General features: G+C 41.5%; 1 protein-coding gene across 1 annotated transcript; it reads right to left on the reverse strand.

Moving 5' to 3' along the window:
* Positions 1-854: 854 nt before the first annotated feature.
* Positions 855-22,409, reverse strand: PKN3 (protein kinase N3). The gene is made up of 22 exons (XM_080562369.1): positions 20,651-22,409; positions 17,002-17,284; positions 16,315-16,475; positions 14,346-14,475; positions 14,090-14,241; positions 13,534-13,729; positions 12,920-13,111; positions 12,544-12,653; positions 11,911-12,054; positions 10,926-11,001; positions 9,781-9,967; positions 8,674-8,785; positions 7,865-7,938; positions 6,290-6,356; positions 5,621-5,712; positions 5,070-5,246; positions 4,918-4,980; positions 4,246-4,322; positions 3,573-3,715; positions 3,198-3,305; positions 2,547-2,627; positions 855-1,735 (listed from the first exon to the last, which is right to left on the reverse strand). Exons 1-22 carry the CDS (start codon positions 20,669-20,671, stop codon positions 1,523-1,525), a joined length of 2,859 nt encoding a protein of 952 aa, XP_080418495.1. The 5' UTR covers positions 20,672-22,409; the 3' UTR covers positions 855-1,522.
* Between the last annotated feature and the right edge of the window lie 3,178 nt (positions 22,410-25,587).

Here is a 25,587-nt window from a genome sequence, read left to right on the forward strand (position 1 = left end):
AAGCCCTAACCTTAAACAAAAATCACAAAACACACCACGGGAGCCAAAAGCAAGCCAACCGTTACTATTCAAACAAGGGAGAGGAAGATGTATATCCTGCTTTAAATGGCCCATTATGCTGTAAGGCAGAGCAGGAGGCTGAAAGTATGTTTGTACACTGGAACTTTAAGAAGCAGTTATACTCCGCTCTGAAAATAGGAAATTGAGGTTCAGTGTGAAGTATTTGTTTAGCACAAACATACGCTCTTACTAAAGATCTTAAACCTCTCTGAATTCTGAAGCACTTAGACCAGCCTTAATTTAATAAGGGCAACTCATTAGCTGCACCCCAGCCTTATCCCCAGAAATAGCACAATTGTATTAATTCAACTTCTGTCTACCTCTGTTAAAGACAAACTGAAAGAATAGCAGCTATGTTTCCCTATTTGTCTTCAGTGGGATGCTTCACTTGTAGGTATGCTTCCCTTTTTTACCCAACAAGCTAACATTATGAATTTGAGAGAAGAAAATATATCTAACCAAATGTAATTACAAAATATGTTGCTAGGCAAATGAAATCAGCTTAACTTCCTGATTGTCCAATATTAACACTAGCAATATTTAGCCATCCCCCAAAAGATAACAGCTATACACACTGATAAAAAAAATGGAGAAAGACAACTTAACTGCAATTAGTTGGATGTGACAGTTGATCACGCCATGCAATATGCACGCAGACAATTTCAGTGTGAAGGAAGGAAGAAAATACTACCATGACATTTACAGAGAAAAATAAAATTGTGCCTGTTGAGCTTAATATGGTTAGCTCTGATCTGAAACATTCAGCTAACACCAAGGAGATGAAAAGCTGAAAATTCATTATAAGGAAAAGTATCTTTATTTTCAAAAAAATAGCATGTGCAAAGCTGTAGCTTCTTTATATTATTAAAAGCAAGAGCTAAGATTTCACATTCTGAAAGAAGTATAAAGAGATTCTTTTACCTTAAGATACATCGCTTGGATCATTACCAAACTCACACATCATTATCTTGGTTGTGTTAAAATCCATTCCTTCTCTGACATACATACTTATGAGTAGGAATGGGCATAAAATCATTACAAAGAAGGAACGCTGCGTATCTATTCTAGAAAACAGGTGAGAAGTGGCCACGTCTGCCTGGTATTATGCAACTTTAAAAAGCTGTGCTACTTACTGAGGCTCTTTCTAAAGAGTAACCTGGGATGCAGAAGTGACTTGATTTCATTAAATTAAGTCCAGCTTAAATTCCACATTTCCATACATAATCAATGCCAGCGGAAGACACATCCAGTCAAAAATGAACTACTCCTTAAAGGTAATTCACGTCCAGTATCCCTCCAGAAAACGAGGCTGCAAAAAATACAGCAGAGTAACTCAGCTTGCAAGGCACTTCAGTACTACCAGTGCTATGAAGTCTGTTGCCTTTTCTGTTGCCTATGCCAAGTCCTCTCTACACCCTCTTGAGATGGTAACAATTTGTTCAGGTTTCTTACAGCATGAGAATCAAATATCTAAAAGGTGTTGGGAGACAAAGTCAAAGTCCTTGAAGACAGCCTGCTCCTTATTGGTTAGGAAAGCAACCTCCTCCGGAGGAGTCACAATTGGCTTTTGCGATGTGAACTCTTCATCAAAGTTGCTAATGTCAGTTGGATCTCTTAAAGTGGGCACAAAAGGGGGCTTCAGAGTCCTGGCATACAAAGCATCCCAATCAATTTCCTGTAAGAGAGGAAAGTGAACAGGCTAGATTGACATTAAGATTATTTATGAAACATCAAAGTAAGAGGAAGGAAAAAAAAAACACACTTAAGCGAACAGCATAGCTGGTGCAGGCCAGGTAGTATAGAGAACCTATACAGCCTAAGGCTGCTCTTTAGAACACCAAGGAACAAAGCTACAGCTCAAGCTATATTTAGAGGGATAAAACTAAAGTGCTGCTGTGGACACATTTATCTGTGGACTTCCCCACAATTTCTGCTGACATCGAAGTTCTTTGCTTACTCTAGTGTAGAGCCAGCCAGTTGCTGTAAGTAACTTCTGACAGATGGGTAACAAGGAGAAATGCTAACACCTTTGCCTAGAACAGACATACGCCATTGACCGAAAGCAAACACGTCTTTAACCTCAATTTCTACTCGGCTCTTGTATATTCTGCAAATGCAGGTGCCATCAAATAGACTGACTGACAGTAACTGTCATCACTAGACAGCATCTTTTACAGCTGCAGTTTGATATATAAAGGGCTATTTGTTGATGGCTCAAAAGGAAGGTCTGTATGTAGATAGAAACAGCACAATCAGAAATAATAAGCTGACCTGAAAACGTACAGGTCCCAGAAAACACGCTTGGGGGGTGTCATTTTCAACATGAACTGAAACACATATACCTGAATAGAGCAATGAGGTGCAACAGAAGCTGCCACTAAGATCTCACAGGTAACTAATGGAAATTTGCCCCAATGCCAACAGAAAGCAAACCACTCTTGCCTCAAATACAAGAGCTGAAGGGGAGGGATACAGTGAGTTCCTACCTTAAAAAAGGCCTGAATTTTAATCTCTTCTGCATCTCTTTCCCCTGCTCCCAGTCTACGTTCTGGACATTTCCGAAGAAGCTGCAGGAAAGATCAGCTCAAAATTAAACAACTGGAACAAAAAGATGAACAGAAATAATATTCCAGAGAGAAAAACAAAGAGCTGGACTGACCCCTCAGTATCTTCTCATTCTCACTTTGCAGCAAGGTCATAACTGCTAATAATAGCTCAGGCATAGCTCCTCGTAAACAACTTGCCACCATCAGTAAGATACCCACCATAAACCGCATGTAGCATCTCATCTTAATTGTGCACCTGTAACTACTGAGTCACATTCAAAAACTCATTCAAGCCATCTTCACTGAATGACTCTGACATTCCTGCCTTTGAATCAACACTTCTCCATTTCAGAGTTAGCAGCAACAGACTTCAGTAAGAAGCCTGCTTAGTCATCCTTAGACAAAATAATAGCATTTATGTAAAGAGAAGAAAAGGAACAGTATGTGTAATTTTTAAATGTTTCCTTAGTCTGTGTAGGCAGCTATAGATTACACACACACAAATGCTATCAGCACCTAACAGAGTCCCTCTGGATCCACTTACAGCAAATACGAATTCCTCAGGCCCCCAGACACCCCTCGAGCCATTACCTTACGGATTATAGAAAGTGCTTCAGCCGAAAGGAATCGTGGATAGCGGACTTCGTCATTGACAATACTATCAAAGACTTCTTCCTCATCATCTCCAGGAAACGGTGACTGCAATTGTAACATTTTTGTTTATTTAACACACATAACACCCGTTCCTTGCTAATAAAAAGGGATGAGAATAGCAGGGAGTTGTACAGATTAATTACTTTTTGGCAAGCACTATGAACAACAACAAATATATATATATACTACTATACTATTAAATAATAATTAATAAATAGTTGGCTGCTTTCACCAAAATTTTATCTCAGGTGATCAGGTACTACTCTCCCCAAGACTGCTTGGTGAGATTCTCTTAGAGATAGGTGGTCTTACCTCACCAACGAGCATTTCATAAATGAGAACACCCAATCCCCACCAGTCTACTGCCCGTGTGTATGAGATGTCTGTCAGGACTTCTGGAGCCAGAAATTCAGGAGTACCACAGAAGGTGTTTGTGCGGTCTCCAAAACCTATTCCTGTAGGACAAGAATACTATTGCAAAATCCAGCACACACTTCTAAATGGATCACACGCAGTCTCACCTTCTGAAAGTCATAGATTATCACCTGATAATTTGATGTTGTTAACTGTGCAAGGGCTCTCATCAATGCTTGTAAATGCCAGTGACAAAGTACTGATACTTCGAGTCCCTAACAATTCTGAATAGGAGATACACAGACAAAGCTTAAATAAACAACACAACCCAGGAACATTCCTGCAGATTCCAGTGCTCATTTCCTTAAGTACATAGCTTGTAGTATCCTATATCCTGGCTCCTTTGAGCAAAGTACATTGTAAACTCCCGCGTAATTTTCCAGAAGAGGAAAGAGCAAAGTACTCTTTCCAAGTTTATCATGGCCAGACCCATGAGACTTTTTTTTTTAATGGAGATGAATGCAGGTTTTATACACCCACCTCTGTACTTGTGTATGTGAACACCTCACCAAAGCTCAGACCCTAAAGTTTGTTATGATGGTTCAATATTGACTTCACCAAAGCCACTCACCTTCCTTACACAATCCAAAATCTGCAATCTTCACAAATCCTTCAGCATCTAAAAGCAGATTATCCAATTTCAGGTCCCTGCGGGGGGGGGGGGGGGGGGGGGTGGCAGGGGGAGAGAGGGGAGATTGTGGGGAGAAAATGTTGGATGAAGTCTGAGGATTGCCAACACCCTTTTTCACAAGAGGCAGAAACTAGATATTACAAAGAGAATAAAAATCTACATTGAATAAAGTCTACATTTGGCTTCAACAATAACAATGTATTATTTGGAAGATCCTCCTCAATTTATTGACATTTTCCTCTTAATGAAAGGCTCACAAAGCAGTTTAGAGCTGGGTGGGGCTTATTTTTCTGGAAAAGAGCATCCCACAATAGCATGACAAATTATTCAACTGTCCAAGTGAAAAAGAAAGCAGTGAGTTACAGGTGCCCCCAGAATGTATTGACATGTCACAGAGGATGAATCACCTACAACATGTCAGATGAATAGCTCTTAGATGACTTTCTTTACTGTAAGCACAATGAACATGCTGACAGCAACAGGAGATGGAGAAAATAGAGAGACAGAAAGATTAGAAACCCCAACAAGACAGTTAGCTTCAGACATGTAGCTACATGAAAAATAAACTTTCAAGTTACTGAACTGTCTTATAGTTTATTTTTACTGCATTACCTGTAAACAATTTTCTTCTCATGCAAGAATTGGAGCCCCAAGACTACACATGCTGTATAAAACCTAAAAAAGAGAAACAGTTATCAGGAAAGATATGTAAGAACCAAGTTAAGCATTTACAGTGCCTGGAAACTAGACTAATTCTAACTCACCGTGCCATATGCTCTGGAAAGACATCTTCATGTATGCGCATCATAAGATCACCACCTGGAGTATATTCCATTACAAAACAAGCATGATGAGGTGTCTGGAAACATGCAAACATGTTCACAAGGAATGGATGATCAGATGAATTGACCACCTCAAATATTCTCTTCTCACAGTTCAAGCTGCCAGGATTTAAAGAATTAAAATGTCAGTGTTAAAACTTGGCAGAAAAGCCTGTTTTGAAAAAGACAGAATGAAAAAGAAAATCTTTACATCTTAAGTTAAAGAAATAGAAAAATGTAGGCTAATACAATATTTACCTTTAATACTTCCAAACCTTGAATTTTAGATTGTTCTTCAGGTGTGTATCATTGCACCAGAAGCTAGAAAGCAGTGCTGTTCTAAGTTTCTTTATTCCTGATTTCAGTCACCCCATCCCTAAGGTCACTCTTAACCTTAACAGTACCAAGAGTAGTATACTTCATACCTACTAACAGTTTATTACAGGTGTGATAACGTAGCTTTGGCAGTAGTACCATCTCTAAACAAAGCTCACCTATCAATTTCATCTCTCCTAATAATGTCTTTTTTCTTCAAGGCTTTGATAGCATACAGCTTCCCGGTTGCCTTGTATTGAGCCAAGAGTACCTGAAAGACAACAGAAATGCTGTATTCCAAACAAATGTTATTGTTGGATTACTTTGACTCCCACTGACAAAAACTATTTCCATCCACTCCACACAGTCATTCTCAAAATCAAGCTCAAGTAACACCAAAAATGGAGCACTTTTTCCTACTCTTTGTGCTGCAACAGTCCAGAATGATGTCACTGTAAGTTATGTTCTTCTCAGAAGCAGTACTATCACAACTGGTCCGGTGCTTTAAAAACAAATCAGTGCTCTAACAGCAAGCAACTATGCACACACTTTATGGGAATGATGCTGTTCCACTAGCTTTCACAGTGATAATGAAAAGAACGGTAACGATGTGCTCTGTGAAATGACTTGGCACTCCATGGAGGGCTTTCAAGCCACAAATCTTCAGGAGTTTTGGCTGCTAACAGGAGTACCAGCTGTTTGTGCATTTGGGTTGGGTCTGTTTTGTATATCTGCAGTGCAACAAATATCTTCTGTACTGCAACATTTCTATTCAGACTCCAGAGCAGAGGCCCATCTTCACAATCACATTCCTACTGCCCTCCACAGAGCAAGCACTTCTACACTACCTTCCCAAAGTGTCCACGTCCCAGCATGGCGATGCAGCGAAAATCCTCAAGCTGAACTGCCCTTTTTCTGCAGAGAAACAAAGAAGAATTGCTGCGACAATACCCAAAAGATGCAGAAAGATAACAAAAGAGTGTGTATTTGTGTTAGGGGAAGAAGCTCTGTACAGCAAAAGGGGAAGTGAACAGCTGCATCAGCCACTTCTTGCCTAGGCTCAAATCCTGAAAATTAGGCCTGCTGCTGCTGTTCTGACATTGAAGAAAGGAGCAGGTAACTAACTATAAGGCGAGGAAAGTGCTCCCAGTGCTAGTACTCTCTGCCTTCCATCTGTACTAGCAACAGGAGCAACAATTCTGTGTCTCCAAGGCTTGCTTCCCATAACAGGATTAGTTTCCTGCATCCCCATTCTTGGGAGAGTAAAATTCAATTTTGCCTACGCTCCTGTCAGCAGGCTCAACAGCAATTGTGATAATCAGACATGAACATATATATCACGTGTCAGTAGGACAAAGGCATAATAAGAACAGAAGTTCTCAAACAGGAATTGGAAATGAAACAAGGAGAGACAACAGACATAAGATGTTGCTGGAAAAAAAAAACACATAACCAAATAAAGAGATTCTATAGAACATGATATCTGCTACAAGGTGTTACCAAGGAAACTCAGACTGAAGAAATGCTTGGAAAGAATTTAAAAAAAACAAAACAAACCACCCCCTTTCCCAAAAGGTTTAGTCCAGGAACACCTTTAAAAGGCAACAGATGCTCTATACTCCACCAGTGAGTGAAATTAAGGGCTCAGTAGGCACCCATGAAGCACTCAACGCCCCCCTCAGCCTTCTCAGAGAGAAGGTAGGTAGCATCTGACTGCATCCTGACTCTAGAGTTTTGAAGATGGAACCGCTCAAAAGTAATACTGAAGTTATGAAAATATTCTAAGATTTGAACTGAGAGATGATCAGTTTAGATAAATTTTGTTATTTGTGCTTTTTCAGACAGTATTTTTTCATCAATAGTATTTTTTCTACTTGCCTTGTTTTTGGTATATTTCTTATTATTTACCTTTTTTATATGCAAGTTGTATATGAATCTGCCACAGACTATAAGCTCTATATAAGTATTTGTATACACGTTTTGTGCCTCCCTATGTAATGAAAGGCACAATACCTTGCATATCGATAAAAAGAGAAGAGTGCAAGGGATGCCAAAAGTATTTCTGAAATCTCTCTCTTGCAATTCTACTTAGACATGTCTAAATGCACTTTATCAGAAAATTTCATACATAAGGAAGCACTGGAAGACAGTTAAGTGACTTTAACTTCTACTGAAGTCAGCTTCACACTATCTATTAATAGATTAAGTAGTAGGGTTTAATGAGCAGGTAAGGCATAGCAGATGTTTGGACATGTAAAGTTCAGAGCAGACTTTTCATGGTATTGTCCACACTTGGCACTAAGAATCTGCTCCTGAGAAACCAAAGCATATCTTAAGCAGAATTTTGAACTGTGTGCTCAAATATTTCAGCCCAGTTCTTCTTTAATCTGTGACCCAAGACAGCCCATGCTGTCCACAGTTACCTTGGAGATGCCTGGATTGGAAATTCTGTTAAAGCAGAGCTGCAAGACTTCTCAACATGCAGCCTTTTCAGACACTAGGAACAGAGAGAAAGTTGCAGTATGTTATCCTCTGGAATCACCAAATCAGATGTGAGCACCCACATCCAAATTTCCTCCAGTGCAATGATCCAGCATGACATGTGCTTGCAGTTGGTCATCACCTCTGCTTAGAGGGAAGCAGCATGAAAACAAGTTGTTTGTGGCCACACAAAACAATTCTCATGTAAAATATTTCTTGGATAGGATGAACTCCTTTAAAAATAAATACTTTAAAACGTTTAGGAAAAAAAAAAAATTCTTTCTAGGAAAAAGGCATTTCATGTCCCCAAAAGAACCACAGTGATCAGAGAACAGTCTCCTCTATTGCCAAAACCAACCAAAAAGGTTGGATGTGGTAGAACACAAGTTGTTAGCATCATATTACTCAGAACAATCATCCTGCTCCTTTCTCTCAGAAAAGGAGAGCTCTTCTTAGTTTTGCCCATTTTCTTTAATCACAAATAACTTTATCTGGTCCTAAAAGCCTGCTGACCCTTTGTCCCTACTTTTTCTGTTGAGTCATCTGTTTTGTACTCCTGTCCCGAACTCCCAATGCTGACCTACCTCCCACTCTGTTTCTCCAAGAAAAGCAACCTATAATTAAAAAAGAGCTGCAACACTTTCATAAAGACTCTATGCCAAAACAGCTTACTGGACTCTGAATCCTTGGAGACCAGCCAGCTAACGAGGAGGCACCTGCCTGAAGCACAGCTAATTTCTCTAACCATTACCGGAGAATCTGCAGGAGATGGTGTTGATTCTTTGGAGTTGGCCATCAGAAAAAGGCGTGGAGGCTTGGGTGGTGCTTCATCATCATAGGTAAGCTTAGCCACAGGAAAGTCACTGCATTGGTAAGATACAATTGAAGGAGAATGTCTTAGAGCAGAACATTATACACAGACACAAATGTATCACCTTTACTATGTAAGCAAAGTTGAGCTCTGTCCAATATACTAGACAAGAGACCGATTCACACAGCAAGTCTATGAAGTATCTTAAATTGTTAATGGTTAAACTCACATTTCAACATTTCTCTGATGCTATAAAATTAATGCTACATTAATTTAACATAGAAATAAGTGACTATGATCAAGAATTTAAACCAACCTTTGACTAGTAGTTGACTTTTTTTTTCTTTTCTAGGTCTTGTGAATCAGTGGGAATAGTTTCTTCTAGAGAATGACTAATTCTCTAACAATTAATCCCAACAATTTTAGAAAAATATTTTTTTTTCTACAGAATATGTAAAAGCCTAAGTATATAACTTCTGAGTGTTACATTATGCTAGTGGTTGGGGGTATATGTAACCTCATGAAAGGTGAGTACATTTTTACCAAACAATTGCACTGTGACTTTGCACAGAGTTCAGTTACTATACCAATGAAGATATTTAATGAGTGGAATTTTCTTTCCTTTACAGTGCAGAACCAGTACATCTTTTTGTGTATATAAAATAACATTTGAAAATCTGCTTTATTTTTTTCTGCATTATGGTGTTTACTTATGACCACTTTTCTGCCCACAGTTCTTACTGCAGAGGAAAAGAAAGCTACTGAAGATCCCCTGGCTCTGGAACATACCGCTTGTTAGGACAGCAATTTTGAAAATTGGTCCAGCTGCTAACAATAAATCAGAGGTAACCACAGGGTACTGAACAACCCACCAAAACCACATTGTTTCTGGCAGCATTGGCTTTTCTTAAAATCCTGAATTAAGTTCTACAGATACAATTTTCTTATCAATATCTTCCTTCACCTTAGTAAGATGCAACAGAATTTTAAGGTGTATTTCATGCTTACTCCAGACTATTATCCAGCAATACTCAGAACACAACTTACCTACTCAGCTTGGTTATTGAGTCAGCATGATTTTGTGTGGGAACTGGAGAGAAGTCTGTATGAATGGGATCATGAAGTGGGGGACTCAGAGTGTTCATTGAACTACATGGAGGGAGGAAGCTCATCATCAGGCGACCCCACGCAGCAACATTCATGTTCATTTGAGGAGCTCGGAGAAATTCTTTCCCTGGAGGAGTCATAGTCCAAACACCAGTGAGATTACAATGCATGAACTACAAACCCATGAATTGTTAAAACTACCATTTTTACCCAAACACCTGTGGGATTATTCAAAAAAGGTAGTCCACCCTACAGAGAATGGACTTTCTTTCAGGGAATAAAGTTTAACGATGATGATGAAGATCTATTTCACTCAAGTTCAGATCCATATACTATCATAACAATCCCCAAGTAGAAGCTGCATAAGATATTAAAAATTGATCTTATTTTAAGCCAGATTTTCTTCTATTTCTACACTGCACTTTAATCATTCAGCCTGTTTACAGAAAGCTTCTGAAACTATCTTTAAAACAGTAAAACATTTGGTATTTTTCCATTATTTTTACCACCTTCTAAAGAACGCAAACAAAATCTAATTTATTCTCACTGACAACAGTCCTCTGTATGTAAAATCTTACCTTATTCAGCTTCACAGGAAAAAAAATGCAGGCAAAAAAAAGTATACAAGTCATTCCAGCCCCTAAACTGAGATGCCAACTCTAGCTTGACAGAGAATCAGTAGCCTGTTCATGTTACAGTCTTCTATACTTCAGAGTTTTTCTTCCAATACCTGTTCTTTCATCAGTAATGACATTGCTGGGTAAATTAGTACAGCCTGAGTCCTAGATCTTGCTAAGAAATCTGTTAAATAGCTACTAATTATATCTTCCTAACACTGGTAACTGTGAACAGAAACACTACAAGATCACAACATCACACATCATGCTGCAGCCAGGCTGGCTGCACTTTTTGCAACCGAACAAACTTTCACATTCTAATAAAGCCTACACAAAACACACACAATAATTAGCAAGCATTGTAATGTGTCTTACAAATTTAATGAGATAGAGCATGCAAGACTGTGCAAACCCCTGCCCTCACCCACACACCCCAGATAGTAAGCAGTCAGTTCTCTAGCAGCTTACCTTTCTGTTTGGGGAAAATACGTTTCTGTCGCTGCAGTTTTGGCTTTCTCTCAATGACAGGATTACAGAACATCACCTGTCAGACAAGTAAAGGGGATTTGTCAAGATGCTTCATTTACACTGTGAACACAAACTTGCACATGTGCTCTCTCATCGAATTCTCCATTCATATCTTGTTGGTAAGCTAGGAGTCACTCCCACAGACAGATTCCAGACCATGTTATTCTAGCTTCACCCTCTAAACATCCGTTATTTCAACTATGCTTTTAGATGTTGGAATCTTCTGCCACCTGAAGTGCAGAGACCCCCCCCCCAAATTAAGACCAATTCATATCCCAAACAAAATGCATCTCATTCATAAAGCTACATGAAAAAACTGCTTTATAATACACCCATTTGTACGGTGGGAAAAAACAGGAAAAAAAAAAAAGCAGGGGGGACAGATTTTGGTACATAAGGTAAAGATCCTATTGTTGGAAAGTCAACCCAAAGGATCTTTCATCACAACACAGAGGAGAAAGTACTGCGGCTTTTAAGGGATTATCTGGATGATCTCTTCATTGATGGTACTTCAAATTCTTTATTACTGGCCTCAGAAAGATGATAAAATAAGTATACCCAGAGGGAATTTGGATCTGTGATTCTACAGTCTGCGTAATTCAAACCTGACCATTAAGCCATATGTTTAATTAAAGTGTCACCAATGACTCATAATGAAAGCAAATAAAAAAACACGGATTTCACAGTGCACACACATAATTACAGAGGAGTAGCTGAAAAGTCACTCGAGGCTATGGCACGTGTACATCTTATTATATCACATTGCTCCTCATTGTTGTGTGATATTGATGCGAAAGGAGTCACTCTACCCTTCTATATTTTTGCTCCTTCTGTTCCTTGCATACTGAGTTGAACAACTGTTTTCAGGGCAGGCACCCTACATAGACAGAATTCTCTGAAAAAGAAACAAAGCTGACATTTATACCTCTGCAAAAAGCATTCCTTGGGGTTCAAGCAAGAGGCACATCCCATGGCGTTCGTTATCAAGGAAATCATCCAAACGTAAAAACTTCACTGCACATAGTTCTCTCCAGTCCCTCCAATAGATTGCAATTTCTAGCTCACGAGACTGGGCAGAATGGGGGGGTGAGAGGAGGAGAGAAAAAAGCAGAAGAGTTACATACTGCCCCATGCTCTGGACATGCCACACACACATGCTGCTGTAAAATTCAGTTAACTAGACAGTATGCATAAGAAACTTCTTTAATCCTTCTGTTTCTCCACCGTCTCTGATGTTTTCAGATCTTCCCAGCTACAGACCCTTTTGGAGATGGCTGTCCTTGCTCTCCATTTTAGAAATGTTTTTTAAAGTCACTTTGCTGGTAAGATGAAATAAAACTGCTCAGATACTGAGAAAAGGGCAACAGATGCTGTTCAGGCTGAATCTCTGCCAGAGATGCACTGCCTTGGGGGGAAGACTAAGATAACTAGTACATAAAAGGACATGAGGGCAGCGCCAATACAGAGTTGAATTAAATGGAATTGCAGCTAAATGAGCAAATCAGGTAAGGTGAAATGGAAAAACAAATAGAACTTAGGAAATCCAAGGCAGCCTTACCCGATCCAACTCAATGACAAAGCTCTGGTCCCACGCCTGGTTATTAACTGGTCCCCAGTTTGTTTGGCCAACCACTTTATTGTCCACTTTGAGCACAGCAAGGACCTCATCTGGACAAAGGAGAAAACATGGATTATAATCTTTTATATTGCTATAAAACTAAAGACAATCTCTCATGCTGAAGGTGAATATCCCAATCAAATATAATTTCCATGACTTAACTATGAGGATTAGGTATAACGTTTTTCATTCTCTCTCTAATTTTTGCAGAAACCAGGTTTCTCATAATTAAACTCGTATCAGACTAACGTTGTACCCAGATGATATTCCCCCAAGCCCCCAGGGCCACTTACAAAATGAGGAACCCTATACTCACTACAGAGGTCTTCATTCCGCAGGTACTTTCCTGCAACACTACGGCCAGGGATACCCAGGCCAACTCTTGTTCGGGAAAGGGACTTCAAATCACTTGGACTGCCAGAGACAGGAGAAGAACCAGCCATTCGGGAACGTCCTGGAACATTTTCCAATAGATCTTGACACCCCATCAGTCTCACTTCCAATGTTCCTGAGAGATAAATTCAGAAGGGTAAAAAACGTTATTCCATAAAAGACAGAAGTGATTCTAGTCAACCTGTCCTCACAGAGGTCCAAGAATTTCTCAGATTTGTGATTCCTTGGTTAATAGCTTAAATCTATCCCAGGTTAGAATAGTATAGAATAGCATAGAACAGGATAGTTCAGTTTAAAAGGACCTAAAAAGATCATCAAGTCCAACAACCTATTTAATAGTTTAAAGAGATTTAATAGATTTTAATAGACTGCAAATCCATATGATCAGAAAGCTTTTACGGGCCTAGAAGAACTAAGTACAGTTCGTAGAAAATCAAATGTTCATAAAACAAACGGCATTACAACAATGAGAAGAAATGCAACACATTTTTTTCCTGAATCCTCCCTACAAAAGCATGCCATGTGGGATTTATGTACCTGTAAGGGCTGTAGGTTTGATGACCGAAGTAGGTTGGATAATGCCATGCTGAGCTCCCAGGGAAGAAGTATTTACTAGTTCCTGCTTGATGAGTGCTCGTTTTGGGTGATCAGGAGAAAGTTCACTAAGCTGATGTTCCAAGGACAAGCGCAGCAGATCAATCTTCTGAGAGGATTCTTGCAAACGACCCTGAGCCTAGCAATGTAAAGTAGAACAAAAAGCAGGCAGAAGTTTCCCAATTAACAGCATCAGTTCAGGTACTATTATTATTTCTTTATGAACTACCAGAGGTGGTCTCAAAAAAAGACCTGATAAATCTTATTCACAAAGGAACGGGAAGGAACATTTTCCCATACATCCCAACCACCCCATCAGTGTCACTTCCAACATTCCTAAGGAATTTCACCAAAGCAAGGAACATTATCCCTAGAACGAAAAGTGACCCCAAACAGTCTGTCCTCACAGATAGTCAGGAGTTTCCCAAATTCATAAACCCTGGTTATTTCTGCTCATTTGTGATAAATCACTAATGGTGAGGCATAAACAAGTGCTTACCTCAGCTAAAAATTTGCGATCCTGTACCCGACTCCCTCCTAGGATCTTCAGCACATTTTTTGCCCCCTCGGCTACAGCAGCTTCAATGCGCAGATGATGTCTCAGCTCCTCAATGCGCAGCTCCACAGCACTGATGGTGGTCCCCAGCCTCACTGACCATTTTGGAGATAAAATACAGCGAGGATGAAAACTGACTATTCTGGATCTTGGGGCTTTGGCCACATCTTTTATGGGCCATATACCTAAAACACCCTACCTGCTGGATCCACTGCATCTTCCATCCCTCCTGCGGACTGAGATACCTTCACGATTTGCATGCGGATTATTTCAATCTTTGTCTTACTGTCTTGAAGCATCTGCTGAGCTGTAGCCAGCAGTTTACGCTCCTATCAAAGAGAAAGCATGTGCAGAGAAAGGACCACGCTCATTAAAAATGGATAATGGTGATGTGTTCAGCTTAGAGGGTGAGATGGCACCTGCAAGAAGGGTCATAAATGATCCTGAAATAGCTTACATAAGCAGTTATGTAAAGGAGACGTTGCTGAGGATCAAAGACTTCGAGATCATTATCTCCATTTTTAGAGGGAAAGGACAGGTCAAGGAGTCTTTGATGGACTATGACACCAAGGGATAAAAAGAAGATGAGTTGCTACAAAACAGGGTCTGCCTTGTAGGTATGCTGGTTAATACCAAACCTTGCAGTCACTGAAACTTGTGGTTGACTGATAAGCTGTGCTTACAGTATTTTGTGAACAAAGGTTTTGAATAAATCAAAATAGCACAACCCTCTACAGTGCTGGTCTTACTGAATTAAGCTTCATAATAAGCTTGGATTTTTTTTTAATTATCCTTTGAATTTTAAATATCATTATGCCAAACTCAGTAAGTGGGATGAATACGAAACCAGTAAAGCTCTGAAAATTTCTCTCACATAAAGAGATATCACATGCTGTACTTCATCCTAAACTAACTAGTGGTATCAAAACATTACACCAGCTCAGCGAACAATACCAATACTTTTTTAACTTTATTTTCTCAAATCACTGATTGAATGTACCTCTTGTACTGCCCTCACTACCTTCCCAAGCTTGGAAAAGATTTCCTAGAGATAGCACTTCTATCATGCTACTTCCTATGAGATATTTTTCTCCAAATCAGATCTGATCCTAAACTAGAGTCACTGTGAACACTGGGGTTAGCCAAGTTCAGCATCTAGACCAGAGAAAGCAAGTAGAGCCTGTAGTGGGTAGGAAGAAGTAGCTCTTTCCAAAGACCTATTCATTCGTTCATCAATGATAACACAAGCTACTCTCTAGGTAGCTAGCACTTTCCCCTGAGATTGCAGAAGGGTTTAGGTGGCTAAGGTAAAACAATATGATTCCCAACTCCATCATCAGTATCACTAAGCAACATTCAAGAATCATAGAATGGTTTGGATTGGAAGGGACCTTAAAGATCATCCTGTTCTAATCCCCCTGCCGTGGGCAGGGACACACCTCCCACTAGACCAGGTTGCTCAAAGTCCCATCCAGCCTGGCCTTGAACACTTCCAAGGACTGGACACCCACATCTTCTCTGGACGACCTATTCTAGTGCCTCACCCCTCTCATAGTAAAGAATTTCTTCCTAATATCTTATCTAAATATACCCTTTTTTGGTTTAGTACCATTACTCCTTGCCCTGTCCCTGCACTCCCTGACAAAAGAGCAGAAGCACAATCAGCGTTTACCATGTAGGAACTGCCAAAAAGATTGCAACTGCCAGACTATGGCAGCCTGGCTGGTGTAGTCACTCCCCTCTAACAGTGATCATTCCCAGATGATTAACAAAAGCAGCACAGGCAACTACATCATGGACCAAAGTAGAATAAACTGCCCTTCCAGAAAAGCCTTGTGCTACCATCCAGTAATTATAGATTAGCTTAATTTGTTGACAAATGAAACACGGTCCATCCAATTCCTTTTCAATTATTGCTAAACTGCTAAAATCTGCACATTAGACGACTCATTACAACATGTTACTATCATATGATTAGCTGTTCTGTGCAGCATCATGACATGCTGTCACTATGCTGAGGACAAAAATGCAGAGCTAGGATTCAGTCAAGCAAGCTTTGCAAATTAATTTCTTTCACACACTACCTACCAGAGAGAGTTTGTGTATTGACTTTAAATACAGATTTTGTTCCAGGAATCCATGTTCCCAAATGGTTTATTCCTGCTTACCTTGGATGTTGCACTTGAATACATTTGGATCATATTCTCAGCTCCTTGCTTGACTTTCATTTCAACATGCAGTTGCTTTTTCAGAGCTTCAACCTTCGTTGCCATGGGGTTTGGGTTTCTTTCCCAGAGACAAGGGTCTGGAGATAAAGATCCATCTGTACCTAAAATATCATCGATATCATTAATCATCTTTTCTTGTGTTATTTCATTGGGTGATTCTAAAAAAGAAGGTTAGGCTACAAAACAACATATAACAAGGTCTCGTCTACAAAACTGACTGCAAAACGCTATTTCAAATGAAGCTCAAGTTCATAAGTATTTATTAATTTATCAGTGAACTACTCCTAACAAGCATTCTTCTAATTTTATACTGATTCATCCCATAAAGTACTTGGATGTTCAGCTGCCCAGAAACTCTATTCAAATCTCTTCAATTCCATCTACAGCCAGCTCCTGAACATTGTCCGTGCACAGAATTCTCAGATAGTCTTCTCCCCACACTGATCTCTCATTTGCCTCCTTTCACCTTGATTGCACCATGCCCAACATTTTACTGCACAGATTATTTTATCAGCTGAATACCAACAGGTAATATTCCCACTGTTTGCAAGCCCTCAACAGAAAATGTAATTAAACTAGCACTGAAGCACTACAAAATTTTCCTGACAATTGTGACTTATGGCATACCTGTCCTATTCTCCTCTTTGTCTGTTATGACAATCCTTGCATTAAGCTCCTGAAGTTCCCAATGAAGTTGCTCTAATTTCCGGTTAGAAGATTTCAGCACGTGCTCTATATGAACGAGATTCTTTCTGTCTGTTGTCGCTTTACGCAGGTTCTCTGCTCCCTCTTTAATCTTCAGTTCTTTTTGTATAGCACGGCGAAGTAGTTCCTTCTCACCCTCCAGTTTTTGCTGGAAGCTTGGATCCATTAAGTTTACACCATTGCCTAGCTGCAAGAGACAGCTGCCCTGCAATCAAGCAGCATTGAGAAAGGGGATTTCAGAGATAACACAGTTCAATCTTTTTTATGATATAACAATACCCTCGTAAGATTCTACCCCTTTATTTCATTCAGCAAATGGTTCACACAAATTCTGAAGCCAACCTTTTCACAAAGATTTCAAGATGACCACACCTAGATTTAAATTCCAGAGGACAGAAGGCAACTTTGATCTTACTATGACATACTTTAGTTTTAAACCATAGTGGAGACAAAATCTTACTTCTCTTCTCGTTATTTAATGGCTACACAAATATTTGTTCTTCCAGTATCAAAGCCCAGCCAGTATTTGCCGTTGTCTTAATCAACTTTTACTAGTACGATGTAGTAGATAAAGATTTTTATCTGCATATGCCTTGATGTTGACTTGACTGTCCAAAGACATATAACAAACAACCTGTTAAAGATTTTTAGGAATGTCACGACCATGCATTAACTCTGAGCTGTAACTCCAAAGAAGAACAATGTAACCCCTGCAGCAGCTTCTACAAATGAGCAAGCAAAAGAATAAGCTTAACTTGCAGCTGTTTCTGAAAAGGTAACCAGCCTGTTGTCTCAAGCTCTGTTCTGCCTGTGGTTTACAGGCAGTAAGACCACATTAAAACCTTGATTATTCTGAGTTGCATTAGCAGCAGCATTCAGGTTTGCTCAGGGCTTTGTTTGATACCATTTTCAATGCTCCTTGTTCTGGTTAGATATGCCTCATCAACAGCTCTGGACAGCAGCGCTCTGAACGCACACAGTACAGGCAGTAGCAGCACCTGCATATCTCACTGACCACATAAGCACTGAACTCAAAACAGGAGCTGGGAAAACTTTATCCACAAGGATGCTGCCTAACACCTCAGGAAATAGATCCAAACAGGAAGTTATGCTTTTCTCTTCAACAAGAGAAGTGCCTTTATGGCATTAAGAGCAATTAACTTATTAATAAGCTAGCATTAACTCCTCATCATATTCCCCACTTAAATTTAAAAGACATGGTTGCACAGTCAAACTCCGCTCCACTAACCGGCTTGGGATCACACATCACGTCAGTGACTAAAGACAGAACTTGAATCCTGACTCGCTTTCACATTCTTTAACTGGTTGACCACATTTCCAAAAATAAACCACACTGGTTTTGTATTATTCATGTACATTACTGAACTTTAAGAGCGTGCTATACATCCAAACCCTATGCCACTCACGCAGAAATAAATACACGATTATTCAATCACATTATTTGTATATTTTATTGCACACCTCAAAGACCAAAACAAACATCCTTGGTCAGTTTTCACTATGATTTCAGCCTAACAGCAAAATAATTAAAAAAGAAAAAGGAAAAAAAAATCTGTTTTAAAGTTGGCCTAAAACCAAGTTGGGTCTGCAAGAGATGCACGATAGCCAAAATAGGAATTGTTCAGATTGGTAACAAAACAAAAAGGTTCAGATTAACATCCTGATTCCAGGAAGTTCTCGCCCAATTAGTAAAGCCAGGAACTAAGCCAGAGCTTTGAAAAACATCCAAGGTTTTGTGAGGAAGAACTTGAATCATGGAGTTCCTGAGTCACAGGCAACCTCTACCAGCTCTAAGTCGGAAAATCAGAAAGCCCTTTATCCATTCTGTAACGAGCGACTAAAAGAAGTTTGTTGCGTGTAAGTTTCATTTAATAATCAGAAAAAGCATGCAGATTTATTTTATATCCAAACTATGCAAACAGAGGTAAGCAATCCACCCGCTCCATCTGCCCAGAGCGATCGAATGAATGAATTGCTGGTGTGAGATTAATGCTGACAAATGGTACTGAAGGCAGAGACCTGGATATCGATTCGGAGAACAGGTACAGTCTGGGCGGTTGTCAGGTCAATCTTCCTCCACATCACTCTCTGCCAAAAGTGAGCCTGAATACCAGTTAATGCACCGTGCTCATTTTCTAAATATATTTAGAATATAAACATCATCTGTTTTACTGGATCCTTCTTCCCCTCTATAGATCAGGGAGTGCCATAACAAAGGCATTGTTTGCACCAGGAACACAAAATATTCTATTAGTGAGGAGTGCGAGAAATCCAAATTTGCATTTGGGTTGATGCATTTTGCATTCTGAGTCAGGAATGTCGGTGGGGTGTCAGGATACTGCCCTGGCCCAGGCTGCAGCTGTTCTTGGGTTCCCAGAGAAGGTCGCAGCCCTTCAGGATATGTCTCCAGCACAATCCAGAAACACATTTACAGCGCGCACGGAAATACCCAAGCTAGCTTAAATGAACTTACTTTTGGTACTTTTAGCAGGGCTGCCAGAACTCACCCAGGACTTCAGCTAGTCTCATGCCTTAATGAAGCATCTAGATAGCTTCCTAACTAGCAAAGATTGCAGCACGATCAAAGTTGCATTTGGTCCTGCACATTGCAGCCCTGAAAGATCCCATCCCCGGGGCTGCTACACCCAGCCTGGCAACAAGCTTCACCTGCACAAAGCCCAGGGTGAGCCAGCCTTTAGAGCTGCACTGGTGACACAAAAACTGATTTACAGTTTGATTTAATGAACTAGTGGTGATGAGGCCATCTCTGCTGCAGCCCACACACGTTCACTGGGATGTTTTAAATACCCCTTTTCACTGCAACTTCGTGCTGCAGCAGTGAGGCCCACGTTGGGCAGCCTCACGTGAACTACATTCACCCTTTATGAGAAAAGGCCACTGCTAGGTTTAGAAAAAGGCAGCTGGAATCCTGCCTAGAGCCAGTCCCCTTTCCAACCCTGAGGGAGGCAAGGTTTCCTAAGCGAAGAGCCCAGGCAGGCTGCAAGATGGGGAGCCCCGAGAGCTTTGTGCCGGTCTCGCCATTGCTTCTCACCCAGATTAGGCTTGAAATACCTCAAGCGGGCGAGCATCCCCCCTGTTGCAGGGAGTTGGCCCCAGAAATAAATGCTCTTCCCAGCGGGGCGCCTCGCTGCACTCTCCTCACACACACCCCTTTGCAGCCAAGAGGGGCCTCACTGTCTTCAGCAGGCACCGGCTTTACCTGAACCCCGTTTTCCTGAGGCGACCATTTTTAGGGACAAACGTCCTGAGGGACATTTTTAGGGGCTCCCACCCTCCCCGGGGTGGGGCGCGACGGCGGCAAGCCCGGCTGCCCCCCCGCCCTGCCCAGCGGGCAAGGGGCTCCCGGTGGAGCACGGAGCCGGGATTTCCCGACGAGGGGAGGGAGGAAACCCCCAAAAAGCAGAGGGGGGACCCCCAGGAGGACCCCCAACCACACGGGGCAAGCGCCCCGGAGGAGAGGGATCCCCATCCCCTCAGGCGAGCCTGGCCACGCCGGCTCCCCTCCGAGCCGCCCCTCCGCGGCGCTCACCTGTGGGGTCCCCGCCGCCATTGCTCCGTGAGGCACCACCAGCAACGGGCACTTTTCTTTCTCTTTTTTTTTTTTTTCAAACTTCAGCCTTCCCGGGAAGCGGCGCCGCCAGCGCCCTCTCGCGGGGTCCGGGCGAGCCCGGGAGAGTTCCCGGCGGGCGGCCCCCAGGGAACGGGGAGAGGGGGGCCGGGAGCCTCCCGTCCCCACACGCCGCCCGCGGTGGTCCCCGGCCGGTCACGGCTCCCAGCCCTGTCGGGAACTCGTCCCGGCCGTCTTCGTTCGCCCTGAGGGGGGAAGAACTGGCAGCGAGGTCCCGCGGAGCGGCCGGCAGCTGAGCGGCGCCACAGGCCGGACCCTGAGGAGCCCGAGGTACCGCCCGCTTCCCGCCGCGGCGAGGGGAGGCTGGAGGGGATCGGTGTCCTCCGCAGGCACAAAACTCGCGGCTTTGTGCCAAAGTGGCGGTACGGGGACACGAACGGTGACCGGGCTCCTTAGCTCGGTGCCTGACATCTCCTCCAAGCCGGGCGCTGTGAGGGGAGACCCCCGCGGCGTGCCCCAGCCCGGGCCCGCTTTGCTGTGCTGGGACCACCGAGGTGGTTTCCAGCCCCGGTTCTGCCCAGCGGCTTGTAACCGGCTTTGGTGTGAAGGGGGACAGGCAAAGTGCAGCCCTCCCTTACACAGGGTGCTGCCCTGGAAAGGGAAGGACGACTGTCTCCTCTCCAGCACTGGTCTTTGCCTAACTTTCCCTCTGCAGAACTGCCTCTCTGTGGAGCAGGATCAAGATCCTGCTGTTTCAGCTGAATATTTGAGTCAAAAATAACCTAAATGCATGGACAAGGCTCTCACTGATCCCCCAGCTCTTATCGGTAAAAACCCACCGTGCTGCTATACTGCATTAGTGTTGTGACACACAGTGTGTCATAGGCCCTGTGTTTAAAACAAATGAAAAAGATGCTTTCTGCTTTCGGGTGGTAGAGACCTCCTCTTCTAAGATCCCTCCTCAGCAGTTTTGCATAATATTATTATTGCATGAATGCACATATTCTGTCCTGAAACAGTACACAACCTGGAGTCAGAAGGGATCCAGAGCTGACAGTATTCCCACATACAAAGTTAGGAGGATGCTAATAAACAGAAATGTTTTCCTTTTATTTAATTAGAGCAGATTTTCTAACATAAGCATTTTGTAAATGGTCTGCAAGTGAATAATTAGTAAAAGGAAATCACCAGAAAATGTAAAATTGAAATCTATTTTAATCAAGTTGAATTAATAAAGCCTTAGACTTCTATAAAACCTTTGAACACGCTCCTGTTGTTAATAAAGCAAGTGCATTAGATTAATACAAACCCATCTGGAACCTGCTGCTATTTGTAACATGGTCCAGGCTCCATTTAGTGTTTAAGGAATTATTTTAATTAGACTGCTCATTCACTGGAAATACTGGAAAGGGAAAAGATAAAGCAGCAGGCGTTAGGTTGAGTTTTTTGAGCAGGGACACTACTGCATCTTCAGTGGGCAGGGATCGGGGCCGCGTTTGGCTCCGTGAGCTGCAGAGGGCTGCTGGGAGCCCCCCGAGGTCGGGCTGCCCACTGCTGTACTTGGGGTTTACACAGGGGCTTCCCCCCCTTTCCTTCGCATCTTGTCTCCTCCCAGGGAGGCAAGAGGAGGGCTGGGAGGCGATTTGTGGAGCCTGTGGAGCAGTTGGCCAAGGTTCGCTTGGCTAAACAAGTCGTCCAGCCTGGAGGGATGGGCTGGTCAGTGCCTCAGAGCACATGTGCTCCCCGAGGTAAGGCTACTCAGCATCCCAGCTAGAAGCACAAAGTGCCCATCCAGCATCCTGCTGAGAGGAGGTATTTAGCAGGCACTGTGAGCTGACAGCAGCACACGTGGTACCCAACTTCTTGGGGTGCCAGGGATATTCCCGGGCCCAGCCAGCCCTCCTGGCACACCTTACGCTTTGGAAATGCCAGCCCAGGAAGCCAGGAGCATGGGACAAGCAAGAGGGGCAGGCTGCATTTTCCAAAATGTGTGTGGGGTCCCAGGGTGGAGCTGTGCAAGTGTTTTCCAGCACCTCCTGGAGGGAGGGCCGGAGGTTAAGGCAAGTGCCGCTTTTGGACCAGCAGCCCCTGTCCTCTGCTAAACCTGGAGGGGTAGGGGTGTGCGCGGGACCAGCTTGTAGCTGAACTGCAACTCCAGGAAAGCCTCTCTGTGCTCTTGCTGGTTTGGCTGCAGTTATGCAAGCAACAAGAGGGGAAAAAAGCACAGGGGTAGATGCCCTCCGCTTTTCACCGTGGCCAGCTCAGCACCTATTTCACACTCCTGCCCTGGCAAAAGGATGCAGAGAGCAGCAGAAGCACCTGGAGGGTGCTTCTCTCTACTAAGTGAAGGTACTGTACAAGTGGAATCAAGGAAAATGTCTTAGAAATTTCTGTTTTTAATGCAGGAGAGGGATTAAGCATAAATCTGTTCCCCTGCAGAAGCAAGTTCTTGTACTTGTCACTTATGACCTCCTGTCACTGTTACCCTACTGGGCACCTGAAATCCATAAAAGAAGTGAGCACTATCACCTCCACCCCTGAAAGACAAGGCAGGCTTGGAGACTAATAGCTGATTCTTTTGAAAAAGACTCTTAGAAATGGTAACATCAAGTAACAGTTAAAGGTACTTTAATTCCTTCAAATAGAAGGATAGCTTGAAGGTACATCAGAGAAATGATTTCAGTCTTTTTTTTAAAAAAAAAAAAGAAAAAAGCATGGCTTCGAAATTCAGGAACAGTATCAGATAAACAAAGTGCTACCATTATGCACCTGTTTTAAAGTGGTACAAATAAGAAGCTTACAGATTCAAACGAATGGCATAAATGACTGAGAAATTGATTCAGATAATGCTTGTTTACAGGGACAAAACCTATATTGACAACTATGAATAAACACATATAATATGTTAAAAAAACTGACTATTTACACACATGGATATATTTGCTTTCCTTTGGCACTAGAAATTACAGACAAAAGATACCATTTTATAGCAATGAAATTTCAAACTTAAAATAAAAATAACCTTCAAGTCATTTAATTCATACAGCCCCAACACAGTAGCTTTAAATTGCCACCAATTCTGTATTCTAACCCTGAAAATTCAGGCCACAAAGCCTAAATTCAGCTTCCACCCGTGACAAGTTTCATTCAGCAGGATTAACTGGATGTGAGGAGCTCAAGCAGCATTGGAGAATTAACAAGAGATAGACACAGATGTTTAATGAGAATTAATCTCCCATTCTTATCCAAGGTGGACATCTACCTTTAAATGCGTTTCGTATGCATAAACAGATTAAATCAAGTAAAAATGGGCATCCATTACATATATTCAGTCAAATTAGACATTAAGTGAACAGTCAGAGCACGTGATGGCCATCTGTAGTAGTTGTTCAGTGTTGCAGAGAAATGTGTTAATCCCTACTCATTTCCATTGCTAGAAAAAAATAATTTAAGATACACTTAACAAATATAGTTTACTTTTTTAGTACGTCAGCTTACTCTTTAGCCATTGCCAGGAGTAAGCCAGTAACTTTCACAGGAAATTCAGTATTATCAATACAGTAGCAAGAGTGTTTTGTCACCCTGTAAGATCCTAAAGAACGTGTAAATGTGTACAAAAACCTCAAAAGTAGCATTTGATTATCCAGACACTTCATTTCTTGTTCATGGTATTCGACTTTACAGAACCTGAAGCTTTGATTACTTTCAAAACAGTTTTTATAAGGTTTTCTGCTAGTAACAAACAGACATGTTAACAACAATGGCACAGTATTTTTCACAAAGCATTAAAGTAAGACTAGCTAAAGATTATTTTCCTTAAAGAACTACGATCAATTAAGATTACATAAAAATTAAGTAACATTTATGAGGCATCAGGGCAAGTAACAGCACATCAACCTGCTACTGCAACAGGTAGTGGACTTTAATCTTATAACAAAGAAGAATCAAAAGAAAAAATTATAGACTTCATAGTTTTCATTTGTTCTCTCTCTAGATGGCAAGAAACCATTACAATTATTTTAATTTGCTCTGCAAACAGTAAGATCAGGGCAGAAGCTTTTGTTGAGATGGAATAAAGTACACGGTTGTCCTATTTTGCACTGATCACAGGCAGACTGGATGTTGTATTGTCTCCGATAACTGGACTGAATCCAAGATAGACCCGACACTTACAGAATACTCTTTCCCCCCCGTGTTATTTGGGCACCTCTCAAATAGAGATTAATCTTGTTCTGCTACGTGTATTCTTAAGCATGAAAAAAAGCAGAATTCGACTACAGCAAATTCTGTGAGGAAAAGGAATCAGAGAATATAAGAGCAAGTCTTCCCAGAAGACAGTCTTCTCTACACATCCAAAGAGAACTAGCTGTTTGAATTTGAGATTAGCAAATACAATCTTTTAAATATTTCAAAAGCACAGCATGTTAAAACAACTTTCATTATACTTTGTGGAATACCAGTACCAACAACCTCTACGTGAAATCATTATAAGCTACTCAAACGCAGTCTCTTAACATGGGGAAAAAAAAGAAGTACATCCAAAGCATATATACACGCTGCTACCAAGGAAAGAAAGCAGGGAAGTAACAACTTCTTTATACAAGAGCTTCACAAAGAATCTTGCTAATTGAAATAGCCCAAAACATTAGCTTGCACTTAAGATTTATTTTCAACTGAAAAGACTTCCAAAGCCACCAAAGCCTTACTAGGAGACCCTTTGGTCTTTTTACTCTGAACTCGCATGGGTTTTTTCATGCAAACTGATTTACTGGAGATACAGTACTGCAAGTTACTCAAAAAATATCTAAGAATCAAACGATTTTTCTTTTTGCAGATTATGAATATATATATGTCTGTCTTCACCCAAAGTATATATGCATCTACAGCCTTGTCTTAGA

The sequence above is a fragment of the Anser brachyrhynchus genome, assembly GCF_964034855.1.
Source record: "Anser brachyrhynchus genome assembly, chromosome: 19".
NCBI classification, from domain to species: Eukaryota; Metazoa; Chordata; class Aves; order Anseriformes; family Anatidae; genus Anser; species Anser brachyrhynchus.